This window comes from Ursus americanus, chromosome 5 (assembly GCF_024610735.1).
Source record: "Ursus americanus isolate L20-20 chromosome 5, mUrsAme1.1.p, whole genome shotgun sequence".
In the NCBI taxonomy this organism is placed as follows: Eukaryota; Metazoa; Chordata; class Mammalia; order Carnivora; family Ursidae; genus Ursus; species Ursus americanus.
Window position 1 is genome coordinate 14976289 of NC_142131.1, and position 27709 is coordinate 15003997.

General features: G+C 38.6%; 1 protein-coding gene across 11 annotated transcripts in view; it reads left to right on the forward strand.

Moving 5' to 3' along the window:
* Positions 1–27709, forward strand: part of MCTP1 (multiple C2 and transmembrane domain containing 1) — a 501045-nt gene that overhangs the window by 167618 nt on the left and 305718 nt on the right. The window contains exon 1 of one of the 11 annotated variants that reach the window (XM_045796264.2): positions 3294–3520. The exons of the other annotated variants lie outside the window; for them this stretch is intronic. Coding sequence (XP_045652220.2) covers positions 3464–3520 — 57 coding nt within the window. The 5' untranslated portion in view covers positions 3294–3463. Of the gene's footprint in view, positions 1–3293; positions 3521–27709 lie in introns of those variants that run through there. 11 annotated transcript variants of the gene reach the window in all.

The window sequence follows — 27709 nt, forward strand, 5'->3', positions numbered from 1 at the left end:
CTTAGCTATGCAATCTGACGTCATGTCTGGGAACGCCTCAGCAGTAATGACTGAGGAACACTTACTCTTCACCATATTTCTGGCTCAAGAAATAAAGATAAATAACTGAAAAAAAGTAGACTTTTAAATTAAAAACACAAATCATAAATTTAAAAATAATAAATAGCAAAAGACAGAGTGGGGCAGAGAACAGCACTTTCACTTTTGTTACATTGTTTTAAAAATAATAATAAAGAGTAGTCCACTTAGAGTGAGAATAATATAGTAAGATATAGACATAAAATATCAAATTGTGATAACATTTTTAAAAGTAGCATGTTCTTTTCAAATTACCTACAGAATATGTGAATTTATTTTTGTAAGATTTATGAAATAAGCAATACATTGAGCTAAATGATTGGATCTGTTGGTGTCCCCCATCACTTCCTTATTTCAAGCATCCTTCCTAGATATAATGGCTTGTCCACAATTGGTGCGCAGTCCATCCAGGTTCTTTTCTATGAATTTGCATGTAAAAATTCACGTACCCATAACTGGGGTAATGTATATTTCCGCAACGTATCATTTCATAATGTCTTTTAGGGAGCTTTGCAGGGTAGCACATCTAGATAACCTGGTTCTTTTTAATAACTTCATAATATTCCTTGGCGTGGTGACCCCATGGGTTTTTTTTTTAACCCTTCTGTTATTCATGCGAAGTTTCCATTTTTTCACTATTAAAAAACAATTTTGCAGTGAATATTCTAGTATATCCATCATCGCAGCAGAGAGCAGATGTGACTTAATGGTGTGGCCAGATCTAGGAACTACAATAGCATCAGGAATCTGCCTTTCACATCTTCAACTTTGTTTTTCTCTTGATTGGCTTCATTTTTAGACAACTCACCCCAGGTGGTAGCACGTGTGTCAACCAGCAGTTCCAGGCTTACGTTGTATAAACTTAACAATGTCTTTCACATTCTCAGCAAAAGTAGAGTGTTGACTGTCAGTGGACCAGCTCTGGTTATGTGCCCATCCTTGACCCTATCACTGCAGTTCTGTAGATCGTATACACTGGTTGGTCAGGTCTGGGTCACATGCCCACTTCTGGGGCCAGGTCAGCATGCAAGGACAGATGGGTGACTTGCCAAATAAAAATCAGGATGATGATACCAGAAGGAGGAGGCATATATGCCAATCAAGCAAATATATCAGTGTCTCCTAAAAATGTCTTATAGATAATATTTTATGTTTTTGTGAGTAGGAGATGAATAGAAATCCTAATGGTATCCAGATTTATCTTATAAGGAACAAAGTATTCTTATAAGTATCTTTCCAAATCTTTGCTAGAATAATGAAACAAGTATGTTGCTTATACTATTGTATATGAAAATAAAGCATGTTATAGATTGAAGATCATTGACATTATGAAAAAGACATAATTTTCCCTATTCAGGAAAAGTGTTATTCATTATATTTGCTAAAAGTTCAGTGATATCTTTTCTATGATAAATATCTTGTCTTTTTTTTTTTAAGATTGATTTTATTTATTTATTTATTTATTTGTCAGAGAAAGAGAGCACAGGCAGGGGGAGTGGCAGGCAGAGGGAGCAGCAGGATCCCCACTGAGCAAGGAGCCCAATGCGGGACTTGATCCCAGGACCCTGGGATCATGACCTGAGCCCAAAGCAGATGCTTAACTGACTGAGCCATCTAGGCATCCCAATAAATGCCTTGTCTTTGAACACCTTTTTAAATATTGTGTTGTTTGCCAAACTGCAGCCTAAATTCTATATTTTGTTTATTTTATTTATTAAACAATGTTTATTAAATTCCACTCCGTACTCATCACCATGTCAGAGGCTGGGGATAAAATACTGACTATAAGATCTCTGTCCTCAGGTTTCTTATATTATTGTTAGGGACCACAGACTGTAATTAAGTAAAGGAATGAATAAAGGAGAAAATAGGCTGTGGTACACTATGAAGGAAATAAAAAGGATCATGAGATGGAAAGTAATTAGGGAAGGTTGTCTCAGCTAAGGTGGTAAGGGAAGACCTCTGAGGAGAGAATGTTTCACCTGCAAGTTGAGGATGAAGAGTGAACCCCAAACTCTAGACCTATGCTGCCAAATACAGTAGCCGCTAACCATATATAGCTATTGAGCACTTGATGGCTGTTAGTTTGAATTAAAATGTGCCATAAAGGTAAAATGCATATTGGATCTCTAAGATTAGTTCAAAAATTGTAAAATAATGAATAGTTTTTATGTTGACTACGTGATGAAATTGTAATATTGTAGATACATTGGGGTAAGCATTATTAATTTTACATATTTCTCTTTACTTTTTTAACATGACCACTAAGAGTTTAAAATGACGTATGTGGCTTATCGTACATGTCTATCGCACAGTCCTAGTCTATGTGGTTTCAATTTGCTATAAATGAGACTTTATATAAATGTGCTTTTTCATCTTTTTGTCCTTGATCATGCCGATGGCAATTGAATTTATGTAGTAGATTTTTCTTCGAGGATCTAAGTCTATAATATTCATTGACTGAGGTGTATAAATATAATAATTCAATGTGTGATCGAGCTTAACACAGCTCTGTGTTAAGTGGTAGTGGGTGGTGGAGAAAGCATAGAAAATTGCCACATTTACTAAAGGAGTTGTGTCATTAGTCATGTTCCTTTAGAAATGTTCACAAAACAGATAAAGGAGGGCTCTGAGTTGGAGAGGTAGGCAGAGCAAGCTTCACAAGGTAATGACAGCGTGGGACAGGATTTCTGTGGGAATCGGCGACAGCAAACCACAAAGATCTATTTCCATTCTCTACTTCGTGAAGGAGATTCTGTTGTGTTGTATAGAACTGCCATTTCTTGAATATTAAAATAGAGTTTCGTTCTACACATTGTTTTCGAACTGATGGGAATGTTAGTGACTTTTGTGTGCCTCTTTGTTAAATCTCTGTAAGGACGGTGCTAGCAAGTTCACACACATTTAATAACATTACATTAATTCCCTGCAGAGAGCAAGCAGGAGAGTTTTCTTTGTGCCATGTAATTCTCATTTCCATTTGTGGCTTGTGCCACGGGGAAGAGGTTAATTACTTTAAAAATGTATGTTTGATTTACGAGGGGAAATGTTTACATTTTAGTTTGCAAACAGTTTCGGCCCCCAAATGTGATGCTTGTTACGTAATCTGACAGTTTGGTGAGGAGAAATTCTATCCTTACTGGTTTGAGAGAGAGTTGAGTCATATCCTGTGAATGTGAAGCCATGGTATTTAAGCATCACGGGTTCCTCTTACTTTCGTTCTAAGTGGCTGCAGTTCAGAGCAGCAAGTGCTCTCTGTGAAGAGGCTGTTACTATCCCTTGGAGGTGAGCAGCCTCCCTTGTAAGGATTCAGGAAAGAAAGCCAAGTCTGAATATGCAGTTGTCTCACTGGAATGAAAGATGTTTTGTTTATTTCTAATCAACGATGCTAGACACCTGCAAGCTCAAAAGTGCCTGCAATTTGCCATTTGTTTATAATAAGGTAAGTTCCATATTTTGGTTTACTCATTATATCGGGACAGCCTGGAGTGAACGTGGCAGTTTTCGTATATGATTATGCTTCAGAAAATGCCTTCTCACAGGTACTGAAGGTGGCATTTGAGATTCTAACGCAAGTCATTTTAAACTTACAGTACAATCCATTTGTGAGATACTTAATTTAATAGATTGATAGATCCTTTGTAATAGTTTTTTTATAAAAAACGCAATACCTGAGAAACGGAAACATTCTAGTAGTTTTTTATCATTTCAGTTTTTCTTTTCTTTTTTTTTTAAGGATTATTAAATAGGACCAGTCTCTTCCCCCCCCCTTTGCTATTCTCTGATTTCAGTTAAAGATGAAACATGCATAAAATTCATATGATTATGCTTGAATCTTACTCTAAATAACCATAGCTTGACAGCTGTATTTCTCCACTGAAATAAAAAGTGGTATTAATAATTATTAGGAAGTTTAAAGTCGAAAAGTAATGCGAGTCTTCTGCCCTTTCATATTTGGCTTTCTGTATAAGTGAAAGGCCACCATCTTCATAAACCTCTGATTGATGTGTTAGCTTTAAAATGTGTATAAGTTTATCACAACCCACCTCCTCAGTTGCTCTTGGAGACACTCACATATAAATTGTATGGATAGAAAAATCTGTGGATAGAAAAGTGAATGGGAGGTCTATTTTCAAATTCTTTAAGCTTGCTGCTGAGACGTTGGGGTGAATGACAGGAATGCTGTCTTGGTTTTTTATTGATTAGAGAAATGACATCAAATCAGAACTAATGCTGGTGTCTGGTGTCACATAACTTTGGACATTCATATTTAAGGCCTATGAATTCTTTTGAGGTAGAAAAGGTTAATTTGATTTTGAGCTGTGAATAGCTGTGAATTTGTAAGATATTAATGAATCGAGGGGTTTTTGTATGTTTAATGACGGTTGGCATTAGACTACTTTCTTCTTGATTGACCCACTGTCATGCTTATGGATTGTTTCATGTCTATTCAGAATTATACTCATTACAAAATTGCTTGATTCTAACTAAGATGTAGAAATTACTTTTTGTTAGGTATGTATTGAATATTCATGTTTTCACAAAGGTCGGGGGGTCAATGAACTGATGGAATGCATGTAGTTTTCCTCTTCTTTGAAGGGGAAATTAAAATTAGTCCAACTTCAGGGGCATCTGGGTGGCTCAGTTGGTTAAGTGTCTGCCTTCAGCTCAGATCATGATCGCAGGGTCCTGGGACCGATCCTTGTATCTTTGGGCTCCCTGCTCAGTGGGAAGCCTGCTTCTCCCTCTGCCTCTGCCCCCTCCCCCCCCGCTCATGCTCTCTCTGTCAAATAAATAAATAAAATCTTAAACAAATAAATTAAAATAAATAAATAAAATTAGTCCAACACCTTTGAAGGCAGTATTCCAAATTGAGAAAATAAAGAACTTTAGGGAAAATGACTTCGCACTGTGAGAGGCTTTGGGAACTTGCATAGTAAAAAGGCACATATCCCAAAAGATTAAAATCCAAACTATTATAAATAGAATATCCTGATACCAAATCTCTATGAAACTCTCTCTCTCCCCCCCCCCCCCCCGGGCAGAAAGGGAGCTATTCTGGTTAGTTAAGAATTCTGCTTGAGAATTTTCCTTATACTGTACATGAATTACTAAATGTCAGTAGAAAGAATAGAATGCATCTACATCAAGACAAAAAATACGTGTTATGATACTTTGCATAGTTTCAGATTCTTACATACAGATTATAATGGCCACAGGAACTGTTGTTATGAATAAAAACTCAGACTGACAAAATGTTGTGAAATCAAGTCTTCACAGTCTGCTCTGTTTCGAATATGGACTTTGTTATTTATGACATGGTACAGCCAGCTGGTAATTACCTGGTTAGATGATTGAAGCATCTTGTTTCCCCTCCTTCCTTGCTGTGGTCCCCATCCTTTGGCTATATTCTTCACAGTTCCAGAAGAGGTGTGGGTAACTCACAGGGAGAGAGAAGGAAAGGGAGCAAACACACATAGTGTACTATTTCTATTTCTTACCTCTCTATCAAAATGGTTTTGATGAGGAAAGAGGTCAGATAGATAGTTAAAACGAGTCTTTCAATAACCTGTGGATCTTATTTACTCAGGAAATCCCTTGAACTCTGAGATGAAGAATAATTGGGAGCTTGGTTGAGAAAACTTTTTGGCCTTATAGGATTGCTTGCAAAGATGAAATTCTTTCACATCTGTTGCTGTATTTTATTAGCTGTAAAGTGTGAGACATATTTTTGAGAACTTGTTTCTTTGTCTTCCTATAGTTAAGGAGCTGACAACACATCAGAGATGCTCAGAATTCCACTCTGCATTCAGAATATTTCTTTTCAGCTCCCCTTTCTCCTCTTTGTAAACTATTTTACTGGTTAATTTCAAATTTATATAAAAATATTTTGCAAAGATGAGCTCCAGAAATAAGACCCAAAAATTCAATTTTACCTCAGTCCTAGTGCTCCTTTAAAATTTCAAATACCTGAAGGAAACTTGTCCTCACTCAAGAGATATTTATCAAATGGTAACTAAATTTAATTTTCAACCTAAAAGCAGCATGATGTCCCTCAACTGAGGACTGCATTAACAGAAGCACAAAGCATGACATTTTTTCTTTGTTTTTAAAGATTTTTCTTTTAAGTAAGGCTTTGACAGTTTCAAAAAAATTTTTTTTTATGGAGTATTCATTTTGACTCCTGAAAACTAAATCTTTCTGGAATATGCTTTAGATCCTACTGGCTCTAGTGAATCCTGCTGGATATCAAAAGTAGCTCACTTGCTCGTAAGAAGAAACAGTGCTAACTCCTCCACCTACTTCTGAAAATCAGATCTGAGAATCAAATGAGACTGCTGGTGTGAGAGTCCTTGTAAACTCCATAGAGCTTACAAATAACACTATCACCAAGTAAGATACACAAAATTATGTATGTGGAACAGAACTTAGTGTCATCTCACAAATTCTCATTTCACAAAGAAGGGAATTAAGATCCACAAGAGTGAAAAAGGTGCCTTGCTTCACTCAAGCTGGTTTCTGAGTCGAGACCAAAACCTGGGTTTTTCTGTCTGTTCAGTTAGCTAGAAATTGATCAGAAGACTGGCTGTTTCTTGAGTTGCACTAGTAGGGTTTTTAAAAAAATAAATAATACTTTTGGAAGATTGATAAACATCTTTATTGGAAGCTATATCCTTGAAGAATATTTGCAGAAGACATATGGCCTTGTGTATAGATTTTGTGGGCTGTGGATTCTCTGTTGGATCTTGTTTAATGGAGCATGAATTTTTTGGAATGATTATCAAACTATAACATCTGACTCTTGCAATCTCTTAGTTTCTGCCACGAAGTGTCCAAGCCTTGCGCTCATTAAAAGTACACATGCGTAATGGATAGGCATAGATTTTGTAGCTTTTAAAATTGTAGGTAGTAAGGTGGATGGTTTTGATATGTTTGTTGAATGTGGTTAGCAAAAAGAGAGTCTCCAGATGCTTACCCTTAAAAAGAGATTAGGAAAATTTAAATAACCAATAAGACTTGCAACCATTTCTGTTAGAATTGATCTGGCTGTTTTACATTTATGAAACTCTTTTCTTTATCAGGGACAGAGATGGGAGAAAGATGACTTTTCAAATTATAAAAGTTAATGACATATATCTTACTATACCCAGGAACGCAATGAGTTTATAAAGAAAATTTTTCTTTAAAACCTCTTAGTATTAAGATTGAAAGACAGATTAATTAAAAAATTTGTTATGTTGGTGGTCTTACTAAAAGTTCTTTTTTACCCCAAAGAACCAATACATGATCACCATTTCTTTTAGTGAAAGTGTAAATCATATAAAAGGTTCATGCTATCTGCATATCCTATACTCCAACTTATGTCTTCAGTAAGTAAGTGAAATTTATCACCATGCTGTCTTATGAACAAATCCTAGTCCTGCTTGGAATAAAGTTCAATATTTACTTTGATTCCTAGAACCGTATGAATATATATAACATAATATATAGCTGTATAACCATTAGGAGATAAAGGACAACAGATGAGATGAAGAGGTAAGGGTCTTTAAAAACTTTGATAAATAGAAATGCAAGGTGATGGTGTGTGGTTTAAGGCACAGAGCTCTAGCCTCTAGGAGTGCAGTGGCAGGAACAAATGCTTCTTTGTGATCTTGACCCCCCCCCCCAGGGTTTTGGACATAACAGTCTTCTTTTGATTTTGTTTTTCTGTCTACAAAGCTCAGGAAACACAGGAAAGCCGGACAATCATCCCGCATATCCTATAGGTGCTTGGTAAATATTGATTAATATTCCTGTGAACATCAAGGTGGGTGAAGCACTTTGAACTCACTTGAAGAATCTCTCAATGTGCCATTGGTGTAAGTGCCAAGGTATGTAAAACATCCCCTTAGGAAAAGCCCAAAGGAGAAAGCTTTAGGGATGGTTTGTTGGATTTTAATTCCATGTTAATTTATTAAAATGCTCAAATTAGGCAATTAATCTTCCTTGCTTGAGCCATTTCACTAGCAGAATGGCAATTTATAACATCCCCAAAAGTAGTAACAAATCAAGTTCTATATCCCTCACTCCACAAGTGTTTTTGTCCAAGGTGAAAATAACAGTAATGGCTAACATTTAATTCAGGCTATATAATTTAATTTCTTAAAACCACCTTATGAAATTTAGGTACTATTATTATTCCTATTCTCCGTTTATCAAAGATGGAGTAACTGAAATATTTAGAAGTTAAGTGACTCATCCCTGACCTCATACAAATGGTTGTAGAAACCAGAATTGAACCAAGACTGTCAGGCTTCAGAACCATGTTACTTGACTACATTTTCTGATACCTCCAGTTAGAATCCCTTGCTCCCACTAATAGGAAGTGACTGTTTTAAAGTGCCACAGAGAGGAAAAGAGATCTTTTTTTTTTTTATGAGAAGAAGGGGCACATGCACCCCAATGTTCATAGCAGCAATGTCCACAATAGCCAAACTGTGGAAGGAGCCGAGATGCCCTTCAACAGATCAATGGATAAGGAAGATGTGGTCCATATATACAATGGAATATTACTCAGTCATCAGAAAGGATGAATACCCAACATTTGCATCAACGTGGATGGAAAAGAAATCTTTTTAACGTTAATGCACTTCATCATTTTGATGACTCCGACATTCTCATTCTTAGTGAAACCGAAGCCTTTATGAACCAGAAATATATTAAATTTACTCAGGAATTCATGTAAGATGAGGCTAGTAATAATGCAAAATGTGCCTGGAATGAGTAGACATAATGGTGAGATCTCCTAGATGATCCTAGTCTTCAGCAATATAAAAAGATTTCCTTTTTTGGGGGTGTGGGGGAGACAGCTTTCAATGTACACATGATCAACTTATATGGTCCTGGAAAAGCTTGTGGAAACTTTTGTGTTTTGGGAGAAGATTAATGTCATGCCTCCTTTTCTCTGTATAGTCCATAAACATTTCCTTAGAAAAGGTATTAGTTGGGGGAAGAGCACATTGAATGAATTGTAGAAGGAGTTTAGGTCTGTTGTGCAACTAGGTACATTTTGATCTGCTTTCTCTAGAGACTCCGCAAGTTATGCTTGAAATTCTTGGGTGGTTTTCAAACCTTCATGTTTCTTGAGGATTTGCAAACAAGGACTTTCTTCACAATGCTGTGTACCCTTAGTGCTAGCATGATGACTAATACTGTCAGTAAGGCTTTCTGACAAGTTAGTTGGGTAGACGGATGGATAGACGGATAGACGGATGGATGGATGGATGGATGGATGGATGGATGGATGGATGGATGGATGGTTGGATGGATGGATGTGATGAACTGGGACTTCTCCAGATCTGCTCTGAGTCCTGACTCACGTAGCTGAGACTGGATTGGGACCAGACTGCCGCTCTGCATGTGGATACAAGGAAATGAAGTATAATGTGTGAAAGAGTTTATCTCAATCTCATACTTTATCATCTGATGATTTTCAACATGGAACTGATATAGCCATAAGTCATTTCTTGCCAAAAGCTTTTCCCACTCTTTCATATTAGAGTTTCTTTAATTACACATAGGAAGCGTCATTGCTTTACTCCCTTGATTCGAAAACTAAATGTATGCAGATATATACATATATAATTTATATACATTATACATATACAGAGAGAAATTAGATAAAATCAAAAGATCAAAGTAATTTGAATACCTAAATTGATGGGTATTGTCAGAGTTTGATTATTTTAGGATTTATTGTGAAAAATAAAATGCAGAAGAAACAATTGATACAGAGGATTGAAGAAAAGAAAGGTACTTTAAAAGATCATTTTTAAATGCTTATTTAAAAAATACCTATTTCTTTCACTCTTAGAAGAGAAACCTTTTTTTCCCACAAAATTTCATTAGCTCAAACTAAGAAGTCTGGAAACCAAAATTTATTTAGTATCACCAGTCACTTGTGAGAGATGGTTTCTAAAATGAGTATAGTAACTGAGGAATTGAGTTAGTGAATACTGCAGATTTTGAGAAAGGGTATTAAGGTGGTTATTGCTTCAAGTTTTCCAAGGGGGGGGGAACACACAGAAAATTTCCTGTAAAAACATTTGATCAAATGCAAAACATATACAAGTTTTAGATAATGGGAGCAACTGTATTGGGAAAAATTACACATTTGGCCTCGGCCCAAAGCAATCATTAAAAATGAAACACACACACATACACAGAGAAAAAAATCTCAGCACAAAAAAAGTCATTGGCTGGATTTTTCTTTTTCCTGGTCCTAAACACAACAGCATATGTTCACTATATGAGGAAATTCTATTCCTTGGTGTAGGTGCCTTGTGTTATTTGAAATGCATTTGATTCCTATGGCTCACTGTTACTGATGGTGATTTTCCTACCTTAGAAATAGCATGCTCCAAGTCAACAATCAGTAGAAAGCATTACCCTGACCACAGCAGACCAGAATCGTACACTGTACAGTCTGGGCTTCAGTTTTAACATCCCTCAAATGAGGGATCCTCTAGCCCTCTTTCATTTCCCAAAGACTAGGAATTATTTTTGGATAGGATTCTTTTCTTTCCTTTTCATTTTCAAGTCATTGGTTGCTTTTTATTTTCAAATTAATTCTGAAACGATTACTTCCAAGTTTATCTAATCAAAGTGGCTGAAAAACTCCTGCTAAGTTCATGCCTAGAGTTTGAGAAATGTTCATGCTATAAATAGATATGCGGATGGAGAGATGAATGAATTAATGCTTCATGGTGACTGTGTACTCCAAATGTGCAAATTGCTACAAAAGGTCATAAATACACCAACTATAAGAAGACTTTGTAGCTTTCTTATCTCTTTTGAATATTTGATAAATTATACAATATATTAATGTTCAAAAGTTTTTGAAAAGTACATTGCAATTCCAAAAGTATGCAGATTACTACCAGGAAGCCACTGATGTCGACAGGAATATGACTTCTTAAAGTTATTTTTAGGAGAAGGAATTAAGGTGATCATTGTTTCAAGCTTTTCCAGGGAGAAAAGAACAGAAATTTTCCTGTACAAAAACTTGATCACGCACAATTTTTAGGGTCACAATATGCAAGATTTAGACAGTGGAAACAAACCTATTGGAAAAGCAATCCTGTTCTTTGGCTCTTATGGCAAGTGCTTTACAGTAAAGGGCAAAGTCCCCATTTGGATGTTTTTTATATATCAGACACTAGTATATATATTTTTTTCAGAAATCAACTAAGGTCTGAAAACTATATTTGCTGCATAAAAATATTTTTCTCATCATATCTTGAGCCCTTTCTCACTACGTCTATTATTTTTATATGTTTTCATAAAAGATTACTGTCACACTTTTCTAATTACATCTTTTAAACAACACATAAGGAGAAAGTTAATTAAAAAATAAACATCAGATTTACTTAAAAAGTATAGGTCAGTGAGTCAAAGTAGTTCAGAGTATTGTAACACCTGTGAAATTGCCACGATTCCTCCCTTTATCTTATCAGAGCAACATGCCATTCATATTCACAAAATTTTGTAATTGAAATGTGCCTTAGAGATCAACCAGCTCAACTCTCTCTTTTTGCAAATGAAAAATACTCTGGCACAGGCAAATTAAATGACTTTTCCAAGGTTATATACATCCAGCTCCCGACAGAGCCAACCTGGGCACAGGGTTCCTAACACACAGCTCTGCGATCTTTTTACCTCATGAGTCAACGAGAGCATCACGATCTGAATTTAGTATTCGAATAGCACATTGGGTTTGTGCTTCTTATTAAAATGTTAGCTGTGCAGAGCATAAGTCAATTTAAATTTGGCCTAATTTCCTTTTGACCACTAAGCAGCTTTTTTTTTTTTTTTTTTGGCCATATTTTTTGGAAGGGCACATTTTAACCACAGAGGCTACATAGAAGCTTTTTCTGACCCCTGAGAGTTTATCTCTACTCACTTGACACTGCAGATGCACTTACGATTATGGGGATAAGTCCACATTTAACCACTTGTGCGCATCTAAGTTGTACTTTTCCACAGCCTCCAGTGTCCAGATCTTCCAAATGAATGCGTACATCAAACTGACAGAAAACTACATAAATGCAAATCATCGTTAGTGAACAACGTATGTATTTATTTGAATCGCTTAACTGAATAAGTGGCAACAATTACTAAACAGTGCTCTGTCCTAATAACTACACTTCTGTCATTAAAGTGAGTAATGCATTTGAAGTCCCGGCCTCCTTGCCTCTCTCTTGGTGGCTGCTGAGGAGCTGCGAGGCCACACCCAGTCTGCCCTGCTCAGGTCCCTTCAGAAAATGGCCCAGATGCAGGCCATGCCAGGTCATGAGGTCTGCTCTCCTTCTTTTTGGGTAAGAACCAGAACACTCATGTCTCATTTGGCTTCTCATTTGCAACTGCAGGGAGGAATGAGGAAGGCAGATTTTTTTCCAGAGTATTCTTTGGAATGCTAGATCTATGAAAATGACATTCTATAATCAAATAACTTTGGGAAATGCAATATATTGTGTTCTCTTTTTGCATATTCACACTGGAGGCAAAAGACAAGCACGTTAAATCCCTTAAAAGGGGGATTTGTTTGATATGCTCTAACCTGGTATTTTTCAAAGAAGCCCAAATATTCAAAATATTACCTAATCCTATTGTGGAACACTCTTGAGAAACACAGTTGAAACATTCCCCTTGGTGACCAAATGTCCTAAAAAGAGGGTCGATTGGAACATACGAATTTGCTGTTCCCTTGGGGTCTCTGACCCGACAAGCCCATAATGTGAGCTCACTACCAAGTATAAAAAGTGTTTAAACAGCAGTACTGCATAGTTACATTCTCTGTGTGTGTGTATACATACATACATGTATTGCTGTGTTTGTTTAAAACAGACTGCTTACTTTATGAGTGATTTAAGGAATTTTTAAGAGTAATTTTGACTTTGAGATTTTTACCTCATTGAATAATATCAGAACCCTCTAAAATACTGTATTTCTGGACTGGTATGTTCAAGAAACCATGGAAGCTCAAGGCAGGGAGTGATGAAAGTCTGAAGTAGGAGATGGGGACGATTTCACAGAAATGCTCCTTAAGCCGGATCTGGAAGGATGTGTTGTCATTTTCCTGGTGTGTAAGAGCACAGGCACAGAGGCATGGCTCAGCATACCAGTTTAGGAAACTGGTTTAAAAAAACAAAAAATAGTATTCTCTGAGTCTAAGGTGGATATAGGGAATGGCTGGTGAGGCAGGTCGAAGCAAGTCAGCTCATAAAGGTCTTTCAATGCCATGTGACACAGCTTGGCCTTCACCTTGGAGGGCAGTGATTTTTCAAATGGGTGGTGCATCAGATTCACCAGGAATCTTTCTCAAACTGTGTGTACCCAGGTCCTATGCCCAAGTGATTCTGATTGATAAAGCTATGGGTTGAGCTTAAGAATGTAAATCTGGAGAAAAGCACTCAAGCGATTGCAATGTTCACTGCAAGCCAAGCCAATTTGAGGCACCAAAAAAGTATTTCAAGGAGGGAAATGCTGTAATTGGAATTTTGAAGGCTTTGAGGAGGAGGATTTGAGAGGAATGATTTCGAAGTCAGGGAAACCCATTTGGAGGCTTTTACATCAGTCTGGGCAAAAAACAGCTAGGGAAACAAAGGCAGTGATATGGGAGTGGAATGGAGAGGATGGGTGCCCCAGACTGGGTGCAGATCTGTTCTATCTGGTGTTTGGTGGCTGACCATACCGGTGAGAAGAAGTGTCCAGGTTTCTGGCTTGATGATGCCGACAGTTATGGCAGGAAATGCTGAAGGGGTGCACATGAGCTCCTGTTCATTCTTCACTCTTCCTCTTCTACCTCCAACCTTGCTACCTGTGTGTACCCGACTCATCGCACTGGCAGCTTCTTCTGTGGCTTTGCAGCCATCAGACATTCTGTGCCGCTGAGCACCTCCCCGTTGTGAAAACACCACAGAGATCCTGAGCTACTGGCAGAGCTGTCCTAGGACCAAGAGAGCACTTGGGGAAACCTGAGCATGAGAATCACCATTTGGGGAGACGGAGGTGAAGAAAGATGTTTGGGGAGAGCTCACAGAATCCGTTGTCCTGTGAATCTAGTCAGTGCTGCCATCAGCCACTTCCCCACTCTGTACTCGGTGAGGTTGAGGAGGCGGTGGGGGAGGGGGGGTCGGGAAGTGTGAGAGGATAATAATCACAAAATCGGCCATGAATGTATACCCTCAGTCCTGAGGCTCCTAACAAAGCCTGAGCAGCAGAGGGGAGTTGAGCCAGGAGTCTGAACGAGGAGAAAACAGATGAGGTGTGGAAGCTGAGATTCTGCTGAGCAACCCAAAATACCAAAAATAACTTCGGTAAGAGCCACAATGCGGGCTTGGCCCTTCTCTGCCACAGCTAAGAGAGAATTAAGAGGCCCCCTGGTTTGGGGCTTGGGGAACTCCTTGGAAAGGATGATGGCCCAGCTCTACAGCATGGCTGGGCATGATCAAAGAAGGCCTTGTGAACGGTGGCGTGACCATGGGGTAGTGGGACAAGCTGTTCTGAGGGGGCAGAAAGGGCATGGGAACAGGACTTGAGAAAGAGTCTCTCAGTACATTCCATGAAAACAATGGGAGCTAGAAGTCATGTGTTCAAATCCAGACCCCACCACATGTGACGTGACCTTGAGAACATTATTCAGCCTCTCTGGGGCTCAGTTTCCTGCTCCTAAAAAGAGAATACAAGTGCCTTCTTTGGAGCTAATTAACATAGGTCAGGTGTGGAGTATAATGTGGACCCTTTTGTGCTGCCAATATTTCCATGTCATCGGTGCCCAGGCTCTTTCAAGTTCTTATAATGCAAACATATTCTCGTCTAGCGGTCTGTGGAGCAATCAATTCAGATGAGCCAGTCTTGGGCAGAAATTGAAAGAGCCTCTACTATGCAGGGTAAATTCAACAGTAGAGTGATTGATGGGACTCTTGTTCAAAAGCTCTTGTTTATATTTCCTCAGCCTTGGATACTTTGTTTTGTCCAGGATTTATCCAACCAGGATTAGGAAGGTGCGATCGAATGTACTGCAGAGCTGATCAAATCCTTCTTGATACTGATTTAACCTGAACACAATAGCAACTTGACAAACCCTGTTCTATCTGTGGGGATGGGAATGGAGTCCATTGGTGCCTCTAGAACCATATGTTTAGTATCAATATGTCAACCCATCCTGACTGTCCCCCCAACCCGCACACACGCAGGAGAACTGTAATGGATAGTTTCACATTAGTGTCTCTGAGAAGTCCAGTAGTAAAGCCTGTATATTAGTTAAACACATTTACTCCAAAGGAAGCCTTATTTTTCTCATGGACCTATTGAAATCTCTCTTAACAGTTTTCCTGACAGAAATGGTATAAGTGAGTTTAAGTAGATGGACTTCCACAAGGGCATATTTCTTTCTATTTTTTTTTCTTGGAAGTCCAGCAGAGAAGTAAAATAATAAAATTCATCTCTCATATTATTGCCAGATTTTAGTAAAACCCTAGTCAATGTTAAATTTTAAATTTTATTTTAAATAACTTCAGGATGCCTGGGTGGCTCAGTTGGTAAAGCGTCTGCCTTCGGCTCAGGTCATGATCCCAGGGTCCTAGGATTGAGTTCCACATGGGGCTCCTTGCTCAGTGGGGAGCCTGCTTCTCCCTCTGCCTGCTGCTCCCCCTGCTTGTGCTCTCTTTCAAATAAGTAAAATCTTTTTTGTTTAATCTCATTTATGTGATGATGAATGTCATTCTGATTTTTAGATACATTGGTCTGTGCAGCGGCCACAAGTCCACAGAGTGAAACTTTGAACCCACAAGGGCCTCTGGAGCTCACATGCAATTCACTGGTTGCTGCATTGCATTCCTTTCCAGGTAGTCAAAGGAGCAAAAATATTTTCTGAGAGCCCCTGTGCTAGAAACTGTGGGGACACATTTAGCAGATAAAATGAAACAATGTATGCTAACAAGGAGCTTTAATCACTCTCATGAATATCAAATTATAAGCTGTGCTGAGTGACATGAGATGAGGCAGAAGATAATACAGAGTATAATGGGGAAAGTTAATTTAGATAATGGGCTCAGGGAAGTCTACTCTGAGAAAGTGACTTTAAAGCTGAGACTAGTGAGATGTAGAGTTAATTTTGGTGTCCCTGTTGTGTGAAAGTTTGTGAGGATTAGGGAAAACATATGTCAAGTACCCAGCATAGTATTTGGTGCCAAAGTTATTCAGAAGAATCAGATCGATCCTGTTTCCTGACCTCTGAATATCGAGCCAGACAGTGCCTGAGAGCCCAGCTGCTGGGCTGCCCTACCCTGCCTTCTGCTGCGGATCTGACGAATTGTTGGGAAGCCCTCGGTTTGCTGTGCACCCATTTGGCCCACAGCCTTCCTGGCCTTTACTTTCACTGAACGTGCTCTGTGTGTGAATTCCACACAAATCTGCTCTGTTCAACATTTCTCTGCAGTGTCGAGCACCCTTCCCTCCCTTACTCTGTGTTCCAGTCCATTCGGCTTGTCTCTGATTCCCTACCTCCTCTCCTTGGAAGTAAGTCCATTTCCTGGAACCCCACCCTAGGGAACTTCCCTGAACCAAGACATGGCCATCTTCCCAGTGAGAGATATCAGCCTGTCCCCCTTCCATCCCCTCAAACGACCTTACCCAGGATCACGCCCCTTCAATACAGTCCATCGTTCAGATGAGAACGAGCTTTATTTGCCCCTTAGACTTTGTGGTTCCTCCTTGTGCATCACTCCTGGGGGGGGGGCGTCTAATGCTGCATGAATTCGCAGGCTGCATGAAGCCACTGCCAGCTGCCCTTGATGACTGTGCCTTGAACAAAGCCAGAGGCTTGTGTAATTGGTAAGGACCCAGAGTGTTGCTTCCTGGGCCATGGCAATCCAGGACAAATCTCACCACAGAGGAACCAGTCACAGGACTTAGGGCTTAGACTGGGTCATCTCACACTGGGCTTCACTGAGGAGAATGAAACCATCACCTACATGGGCTGGAAATGGGCTATGTTTGAGTTAGTTGTCAGAGGATCCCAGCGTAATTATGAAGCAACCAGGGTTACTGTGGATGCTTGGGGGCGGGGGACTGGAGCTCCCTGGAGCTCCCCCATCTGTACTCTGGATTGGAGTATGCCCCACCCCCTCCCTGGCAGAGGGGAAGGAAACTAGAGGAGAGGAAGCAGGCTTTGTGGTCAGGAGGCAGCAGAGAGCAGGGACACTCCATCAGGTTGCTCCAGCACTGTCCCCGTCTTGGGAGGAGGCAGAGCTGGCTCACGACTGCAGCCGAGTAGGCCTTTCACGGATCTGGTGTTGGCAGATGTGTAAGAAGAGAACTTAGGTGCCAATCAGACAGTGCCTTGACATGGGTGTGAAAATGACAAACGCCACCACCAAGCACAAGGAAGAGTGTTCTCTCCTCTCTCTGTGGTTTCTAAGGTTCTGTCACGGAAGACCACAGAAAGCCAGTGAAAACTGTGATCTGTCACGTTAGTGCACAAAGATGCTTAGACTGTACGGACTTTAAAATGATTTTATGGTCACTGTCTATGCTCGCGGTTCCTGTTCACTGACCTGCCAATAATAGAGCAGAGTTCTTGCTGTCGCATGAATACCTCCCATCACATCACCCCTTTCTTTCTGAGCAATCCCAGTGGGCGATGAAATAGGACACATTTGAGAGAAAATAGGTGACTACACAAAAGACAAGTGCATTTCTTTGGCTGTCAAAATTAGCTATGAAAATTAAGATTGAGAACATCTGTTTTAATTATGTATGTAGCACAGACTGTTCCGTTGTTTCACAGTTTCTCTTGGGGGGAAAAAAGGAAAGAAAAGTAACCTGCTAGTCTCTCACTATCTCCTAAGTCTTATTTGCTCTTAGCTATAAAATGCTACTATTGATATGAAATCACATTCCGACCTGCAAACATTATGTAAAATTTTTATAATTCTTGTTGCAGAGCTTGCATGGTAAGATTGGAGAGGACAGACCGAAAATGGTCCACATAAATTTCTGCATAGGAATGACTGCCAAAGAACGTTAGCATGGTGTTGAATTAGACACTGAAGCTTTACTTTTGACCCAGTTGTGAAAACCATAGTAATGCAAACTGACACCCAGAAAGCTGCTGGGAACAGCAAAGGAAATGCAAGTGCCCTAAGTAAAAAACAGATTCTAGCTGATGGGCCAGTTGAAGGTTTGAAATACTTACCACTCACCAAGTGTCCCCAGAGTGCTGGACGCTGTCTGCAAGGGCTCTGCAGCTGCCACCTGCCACTGGGTGCTGTTGACATTTTAGACTAGACCCCTGGTTTTTTTTTGTTGTTGTTGTTGTTATTTTCTTTGATTTTCACTTCCTTTTAAAAAATCATCGTGGCCTAATTCCTGCATTTACTGACCCTGAGAATGAAATGTTTTCCTTCTTCTATCCACGTAGTCTCTTTCTCTTTCTCTTTGCTGGATGTTAAATCCAGTGTTCTCTCATTGGATTTTTTCTTAGGGCGAACCTACCCAAGACCTTCTGTCTGTCTGTCAGAAACTTACAGTCAAGTGTGGCTCACTTCATTTTCTCCTCTTGCTGACCAAATAATTCATTTTAATTTGAATTGAATAGAATAGTAAGTTTAATAGAATAGAGTAATTGCCGTTTTCTCTGTCATAAAAGAACTTATTGAAATATTAAATTAATGATTTACTTTTTTAATAGAAGCTAAGAAGTTGTTTAAACTTTATTCTAATAAAACAGGTGTAAAATATTTGAAAATACATGTAAATATATTTTGAAGCTTAATAGTAAATATCTTATTTTTGTGTAACTATTTTTCAGAAAGTTATTAATTTTAATGTATTTTTATTTGTACATCCTTTTGAATTTTCTGTAGAAACAATAGACTGTAGAGAGACAATCTGTGAATATTATCCATTTTATTTCTTCCTTCTAAGTCATATATTTTGTATTTTGTTTTCACCTTTACCTGCCTGGTCAATACCTCTAGTGAAATGTTGAAGTGATGATAGCGAGCATCCTGTCTTTTTCCTGATCTCAAAGGGGAAGATTTCATGTTTTACCATGAAGTACAATGATATTTGTTAATTACTTTTAGGAGATTAAGACAGTTTTCTTCTATTGCTAACTTGCTATGATTGCTTTAAAAATTAATAGATATTGGGTGGCTTGGTCGGTTAAGTGTCGGACTCTTGATCTTGGCTCAGGTCGTGATCTCAAGGTTGTGAGATTGAGCCTGGTGTCAGGCTCAGCACTGGGCATAGAGCCTGTTTAAGATTCCCTCTCTCCCTCTCCCTCCGCCCTTCTCCCCCCAAATAAATAAATAATAGATATGAAATTTTTTCAAATGCTTTTCCTATTATCTCTTGAGGTGATCAAGTGAATTTTGCCTGTAATACTGATTGTTGGATTATATTGTGATTATCTGATGGCAACCCGCCTTTGAATTAATGGGATAAACCCATATTGGTCATAATGTTTTATCCTTTATACACACTGCTGTGTTTAGTTTGTAATATTTCGTTTGGAATTTTTGTATGGATGTTTGTGAGTGATATTGACCAGTATTTTTTCCTTTCTTATAATCCTCTTGTTAAATTTTATTATTAAGGTATTGACCTCCAATAAATAACTGATTATTTTCTTAGACTCTGGAATAATATATAACCCTGAAATGATTTCTTAGATATAGGAAGAGTTTAACTATTGATAAAATTTCTTAAATAGTTTCAGTAATGTCCAAATTTTCTAGTTCTTTTTGAATTCATTTTAACAGATAGTATTTCCAGATCTAAGTCCATTTTGTACAAATTTCAAACGGATTGGTGATACTTTGTAAAAAATGCAGAATCATTGAAGATTTTTGAGTAGAAAAAAATGGTATGGTATTCAGAGATGTTATGTAAGTTGAGTCGGATTAGGGTTAGAAAATATAACTCTTCACTGGTCAGCTATTTAAATGGCAACTGTCAAAATCTTTTCTAAAATGGTCATACTCAGCTTCATCATCTCTACCCACTAACAAAATTATTGAACTTTTTGCTCAACTTTACTAACTCCATAAAATTTCATCTTATAAGATGGTGCCTATTGGTTTAAAATGTCTTGTCACATTTTAGACGACAGTTCCTGGGTGGTTCCCTATTTCATTGTTACATGTCATATTGATATAGCTATGGGCCTTGGTATTTGGCCCTACCTCAGAGTTTCTCCAAGGAGAGTCTTTAGAACCTGTGATGAACCCTGAACATTCTCCTCATGGACTGAGAACTTATCCAAAATACCAGGCTAATGTTTTTATTCTTAGAGTCAAATAACGTTCATTTTTTATGTACATGTATGGGGTATATACTAGTAAGCCACTACGTGAATTATGAAGAGAAAGTAAAATTTGGTATTTGTAAATAAAATTAACATGTTATTATGTTACCAGATTCTGAGAACACAAAATTAGTGTAATCCCCAGAAGTCCAGCTGTTAACACCACAACTGGCAGCATTGCTTGGCTCCTACTGTGTACACACATGGAGTCTTCACAGTCTCCTGGAATGAGTATTAGTATTAGTGTATCTTTTTATTTTTTTAAATATTTTATTTATTTATTTACTTGAGAGAGAGAGAGAGATACAGTGAGAGAGCACACAAGCAGGGGGAGCATTAGAGGTAGAGCGAGAACCAGGCTCCCCACTGAGCAAGGAGCCCCATGCACAACTTCATCCCAGGATCCTGGGATCATGACCCGAGCCGAAGGCAGGTGCTTAACCAACTGAGCCACCCGCAGATGCCCCAATTATTAGTATTAGTGTATCATTAATGTCATTTTTAGTTGCTTATGTTTGCTGTTGCAGCTGTTCTTGCATAAACTGGCATCAGTTTTCCTTCACTATCAAATCCATTTGTAGTGGGTTATCTGGTTAACACCATAGTGTGTATATACGAATAGTGGTTAGGGGCCTCTAACTTTCCAACAGTTAGACCTTAAGACGTGTGAGGTAGTTTGATTATGAAGTATGTATGCATTTAGTATGAGAGTAGATGTTTACACAGTTCAATCCACTGTGATGTTTTGTTGTTATCAGTTTTGCTTGCACCTCCATCTCCCTGTCTCCCACTGGAAAATGGGAATTGCTGGGGTCGGTTGACTTTGGAGCTATTTGCCTTGTTATAACTGGGACAAGATAACAACCTTTTGTGGGTTACAATTTAGAAAACCATAGGGGTACCATCCTATGATAAAAAATGAAGTGGTTACCGGTGAACATTGTTCATAGAAAATTCTTTTTTATCTTCTCTTAAAAATACACATTAAATGAATGTTTCCTTGTGTCCTGTCTCCAAAAGTGAGGCTTCTTCCAGAATTAACTTCTGTGCTAATGTATAATCTTTTGACTTGGACAGAGAAGTTGGGAATCCTGCAGCTTAGGCTTTTGTTAAAGGAATGAATGACCATATCGGCACTACTGATAAGTTTGCTATAATAAAAACAGATTTCACAGGAGAGAGAGAGCTCAATGAAGTGGAAATAGAGACAGAAATGGAAATGAGAAGATCCCTGATCTCTCGTTTGAGGAAGAGAGGGTTGACTTCCCCAGTACAGTCATATTCCACAAGATAACGCTGACACACATCTTTCTTCATCAGCAGGAGAGCTCATTTCTTTAAAATGTTGGGGAAACTGATTTTAAAATTATGCAAGGGAAGTTCTTTTTAAAACATCAATTTCTGGACCCAGAAATAATAAAATAACATTGTCTTGACAGTCACCATCATTTACAGTGCATATTGGAATTATTTGCATGTGGGTGGATTTTTCTGGCTTTGAAAGAAGTTGTAATTACTGAAATTAAATAATGCAGATGCCAGAAGAATGTGTGGGGGCTGTTCAGTCCTTTTAGCCCATCTTATGCTGAGGGGACTCTTGGATGGGATCAAAATACCAGACTCTTATTCTTGTTCCTACTGCTTGTAGGTTTTATCACCTTCTGGAAAGGAAGCTGAGTCCGAGCTTGGGGAGGAACCGTGAAGCTCTTTTTCTCGTAGTCTTGGCTGGCCTGGATGCTGCTCTGAGCCTAAAGATAAATATACTCCCAGCCAAGAGATGGCTACCAACCGAGAGTTGAAAGTCAGGATGCCATCATGTCATTTTTAGTTGATCACATCTGTCGGTTCCAGCTCTTCTCATATACGCTGCCATCAGTTTTATTTCACTATTGGTTTCACTTGAAGGGGGCTATCTGGATCGAGTACATGAGGACAGTAACTAGGATAGGCTTTCTAGTATCTAGGTTTGTGCATCAAAATATATTCTCTTCAATAAAAATCATAAAGGCATGGAATCTCTAAAATCTTGTAGGAGTGAAGTTATAGTCCAGAAACACATCAAAGGCTGAAAAAAAATCAGTTATTATGAAGAATTAAATAATACTGAATCAGTGCTGCGACCAAACCCCATTCTTAGATCAAACTGGGGGAAATGGTCGTTCTTAAATCCAAGTCCCGTGTCCATTAGTGGCTTCACTTCCCATTTTCAGTCTGAAGTTGCTAACCACTAGCTGGAGTAAGTAAACCTAATCTCTCTGGACCTCATGTTCTTTCTCAGGAAACAGGGTAAGCACATTGAAGAACTACACAGGCTCTGGAGTCTGCCTGCAATTGAAGGCCTACTCCCTGCCCCGCACTTGCAGCTGTTCAACCTGAGGCATGTTTGCCTCCCTCTGACTCAGGGTCCTTATGTGTCAAATGATAATTATCATAAATCTGCCTCCTGGTGCTGTCATGAGTTTCAAATGAAACAGCAGGTGCCAAGCACTACATAGTGTCTTCCACAAAGAAAAGCGCTTAGTAAATGTTATTAAAAACCACCTTGAAGAGGGTTTGTGAAAATGGATATGGAAGTACATTGAACATGCATTGGAAGGAGAAAGGCCATCTATAAAGAGAGCCCAAGGAATCATTTATCAATATGACTTTGAAAACTCATCTCCATTTTTAAAAATTCTGTTTTCAATTGCTATGTTTTTCCTTGATTTGTGTCTTTCATCAGTAGTTATTCCCTGTTTATGTTCATTCAGCCCATGATTTTCTAGTCTTTTCTTTTTCTGAATTTGGCATATAGGGAAAGACAAGGCTGTCGGAGAGTTGATGTGGCTATCTCCATGTCAGCCATCTTCCACGACCAACCTGTACCCATCATTTGCCTAATGAGTTGCCAGACAATGGGAAGGGTTAACAGAGGCCTGATGACCTTTTGCTGGGAATTAAGAGTGCAGAAACAAAGGTTTAAGGGTAGATTCTTCTTTAAATTCTGTTTTAATATGTCATCTGGAATTCTGCAGAGAACAAAGTCAATTTAGATAGAGACATCGACTACCAACCAACGATGATGATTTTTTAATTATTATAAAAAAAGAGAAAGATTCATATTAGTCCTGTCTTTATTCATAAGCTTTGATACACCTGCAGATATGACCATTTATTTTTAAATTTTTTTTTCCTTTTTACTTTTTTTAGTCTTCTTGAATTTAGGAGTAAATTATGCTCTGTAAGGTTGTTTATTAGAAGTTAGGGTACATTTTCCAGCAGAAATAATTTTATGAATAATGACCAAATTCCACAAGTCTGTTTAACCCACCAGCAATTAACTGGTGAGGTTCTAACAGCTCTGTAGGAGCTGGTCATCCAGAATGCCAGAGATGCCCTGCTAACACAGGGATGGGGACTTTACTTCAATTCCCTCGCGTCGCAGGCAGATTAGGTGCCCTCCAGCTTCAGGAATCTAGAGTAGATGTTCCAAAGAGACGGGATGAGATGGAGAGGAGTGGGACTGATGGTCTAGAGACTGGGGTGCTAAGGAGAACATGGAGCTGAAGAGCAGGGTGAGCAGAAGCAGAAAATAGCCAGGGGCTTAGGACCCGAGGCTTGTGAAACATGCTCCTTTTTTCTTTTTCTTTTCTTTTTTTTTTTAATGTTCTTTTATTATATTATATTAGTCACCATACAGTACATCCCTGGTTTCTGAGGTAAAGTTCGATGATTCATTAGTTGCGTGGAACACCCAGTGCACCATGCAATACGTGCCCTCCTTATTACCCATCACCAGCCTATCCCATTCCCCCACCCCCCTCCCCTGGGAAGCCCTCAGTTTGTTTCTCAGAGTCCATAGTCTCTCATGCTTCATTCCCTGTTCTGATTATCCCCCCTTTCTTTATCCCTTTCTTCCCCTACCGATCTTCCTAGTTCTTATGTTCCATAGATGAGAGAAATCATATGATAGTTGTCTTTCTCTGCTTGACTTATTTCACTTACATGCTCCTTTTTTCTAAACTACCTCCTCTTTTCTGTCCCACCAGAGATCCCAGGGTTAGGCCACCTATTTCCTTTTCCACCGCCCTTAATTTCTTTCTTCTGACCAGGGTTTCCCTCTGTCTCAGTCTCACAGAATAAAACAATCTCTCAAGTTCCCTCTCCCCTGCCTTTTGAGAAAGGGTAAGAAATTTTATTCCAAGTGATAAAAGAAAGCTGACTAGAAATGAGAAAGTGTCCTTGTTATGCTTACCCTCCCCTCTCCCTGTCCTGTGACTGCTCTCACCACCCTGTACATCTCTTCTTTTTCTCCTCTCTTCTTCCCTGTGATCTGCTGGAGATAAGACTCCAATAATAAAACTTTGGGTACAAATTGGACTCAACTGAGATTTCTGCAAGATTTCAGAGAACCATCTTAACAGTCGTATGCATATGCTTGTCACCGCAATGGCCAGAGTTTCTGCGCCCCTGGGTCCTAAGGAAGAGGGTGGACCTACACACAAGGGTTTGGGATGGGAGCTGTAGACACCGTGAAGTGGGCCAGCACTCGGGTCAAAGAACTTTGGGCCTTTTCAGAAGAGGGTGTCAAAGAAGCTCCAGAGCATATCACTCTTCTAGTCACCCGAAAACCGTGTTTGGAATTATCCCTGAGGTAGGGTACACAGGACTAAATTGTCCCAAGTAGCAGGATGCAACATATGGAAGGAAGGGAAAAACCCCTGAATCTTCCCTATGTGGAAATCTTTTATCCGTACCCTTTCATTTATTTTTATTTAAATTCACGTTGGAGTAGCTTATTTTAAGTCTGCATAAGGCCTAGTAGTTTCTGAAATACTTTCCCATACAGTATTTCATTTGAACCCCATAACAGTTATAAGGTAGGCAAAAGAGGTCTTCGAAGCCTTATTTTATTAAAGACAAAAGGGACCAGAAAGATTGAGTTGCCCAAGGTCATACACAGAAGATATGGTACAGACCCAGGAAAGAATTCAATTATTTGCTCACTGTTTTCCTTCACATTAGAGTCTTAAATCTCTTAGTACTGGCTTTGACTCGGGATTAGCAAAACTATAGGAATGTGAAAATATAGTAAATTCAGTGTTTATGTTTCATGAAAATCTTTAAAAGTCAAATCTGAGCTATGCATAGCCTAGACCAAAGCAGGAATGTATCTTTCCTTTATTATTTCTTCTTTAACATTGTGACATTACATTAAATTCTACCGTTTTCTAAGAATCAACCATACATAATTTATGTTTTTGAATTATTTGGAAGAGCTTTAATAGAATAAGAGAAAAGAGCTGAAACCTCAGCTAATTTATTCTATTAGAATATGAATAGTGAACCAAAGGCAGTAAAAATTGCTGGGGTGAAAATGATTTCGATCTGAACACTGATCTATCTTGAGAAGCATGTTTTTTTCCGGGGATTTAATTAAAACAATCCCAGTTAACAGAAATAAAGTTACTCTTTTATTATAAAGCTTCTAGTCATTGAACTAAGACTCGTGAAATGGTACTGTATAAAAAATGTTGTTGAGGGGAGATTATCTATGTTTGATTATCTCTGCCCTGGCTTCCCATTGTTCTTCCTTTTGACATTTCGCTGCTCATTGGTGCTCCAGTGGTTGAAAAGGGAAAAAACCAAACCAAACAAAACGAAAACCAAGCCCAGCATGAAACAGATAGAGCTCAGAGAGCGCCACTCATCACTGCATTGACTACTTTCGAAAAATTTAGGAGTGGGGGCACCAAGAGCCACCAGAAGGAAATACTAAGATAAAGTTTGGAGGCATTTGTAATTTGAGCCCATCCCTGTCTGAAATTATCAAAAAGTTTGGGAGTTATTTCCTTAACAAAACAGAGTTATTAACTTCTGAGAGACTGTCTCAATATCTATTTAAGTGTGTATACACACACACACACACACACACACACATTTAATTCATTTTTATTAGTTGTATAGATTTCTGTTCAATGGCTCTTATTTCTAAGTGACTTGTGTGGCCCGCAATCTGATGTTAAATTTTTAGGTAAATGATATCTAATATAGAAAGAGGTACTACTTCTAACTCATAACAACTAAATTATTCTCACTGACCTCTATGTTGCCAAATGATTCATTTCTGCCTCGTATCACATCACAGAATCAGTTTTCAAAAAGAACAGAACTTTTTCTTAAAATGGTTTTTACTGCCCAGCTGAACATTTTTAATTTCAACACCTGTGACATAATTGTAATTTGCACACAGAGTTATTCTTTTTTTAAAAGATGTTATCAAAAGTACAGAAAATACAAAGAATAACAAGCACCTATGTTTCTAGTCTTTGTAACAAATGTTAATGATATTTTGTGATATTTCCTTCCAGTCTTGTTCTTCCCCAAGAAGTAAAATATTATAGATACACTTAAAAACCCCTTGTGACCATGAATCCAGGATTCTTTCAATCACCTTTTCATCTTTTTACATAAATATATATGTGTCCATAAGTAAAACCTAGTATATAAATGAAACCATACTACATATTTTCTGACTTGGTTTTCATACTCACTATTATGTCTTTGTGATCAGTCTTTGCAAGGGGACGAGGAGGGATGAGGGAGTTCACTCCTCTTAATGGAAACCGTAGAGCAGAGCAGCAGTATTTGGGGATTTAGGAAGTGTACTTCCTCAGAGAACTGGCAAGAGCAAGGTCACTAAGCTAGGAATTACTACTATCAAAGCGGGATACAAGCATACAGACCCCAGTGCTGGAATTGGAATGCCATGTGAGACAATGTGTCATGAGCAATGCTGATGGGCACTCACTAGAGAGACTCAGAGACCCATATTTGTCAAATGGGTGTTACCCAGTCCTCAGAGCTGTAAGTAAGAGCTGGAAGGATTTCTGTTTTGTCCCTTTTTATATCTTCTGCAGGATCGAATACTGTCTCCTGTACAGAATAGATAATGACTACTAAATTGAATCATAATTTATTCTTTTTAAAAAACCCAAGAAGATAATCTTCCTCATGGCAATCCTCTGTTTTAAAATGATTTTATTTCGTTTTATGGTTATGATGTATTGAGCTTGGCTTCTGGAAACATGGAAACAAGTCCTAGCTCCATTAAAACTACCGGGGTGATCTTGGACAGGCCCCTGGAGCTGGAGGAGACTAATTGTCTCATCTATTCTATTGTGTCTTAGTCCTCGTGCATGTTGGAGCAGAACAAGATTACTTTAAGCTTTAAATATTTAAAATTTCTAAAAACAAAATAAAATAAAACCCCTATATTTTCTGCACTTCGAGAGTAGA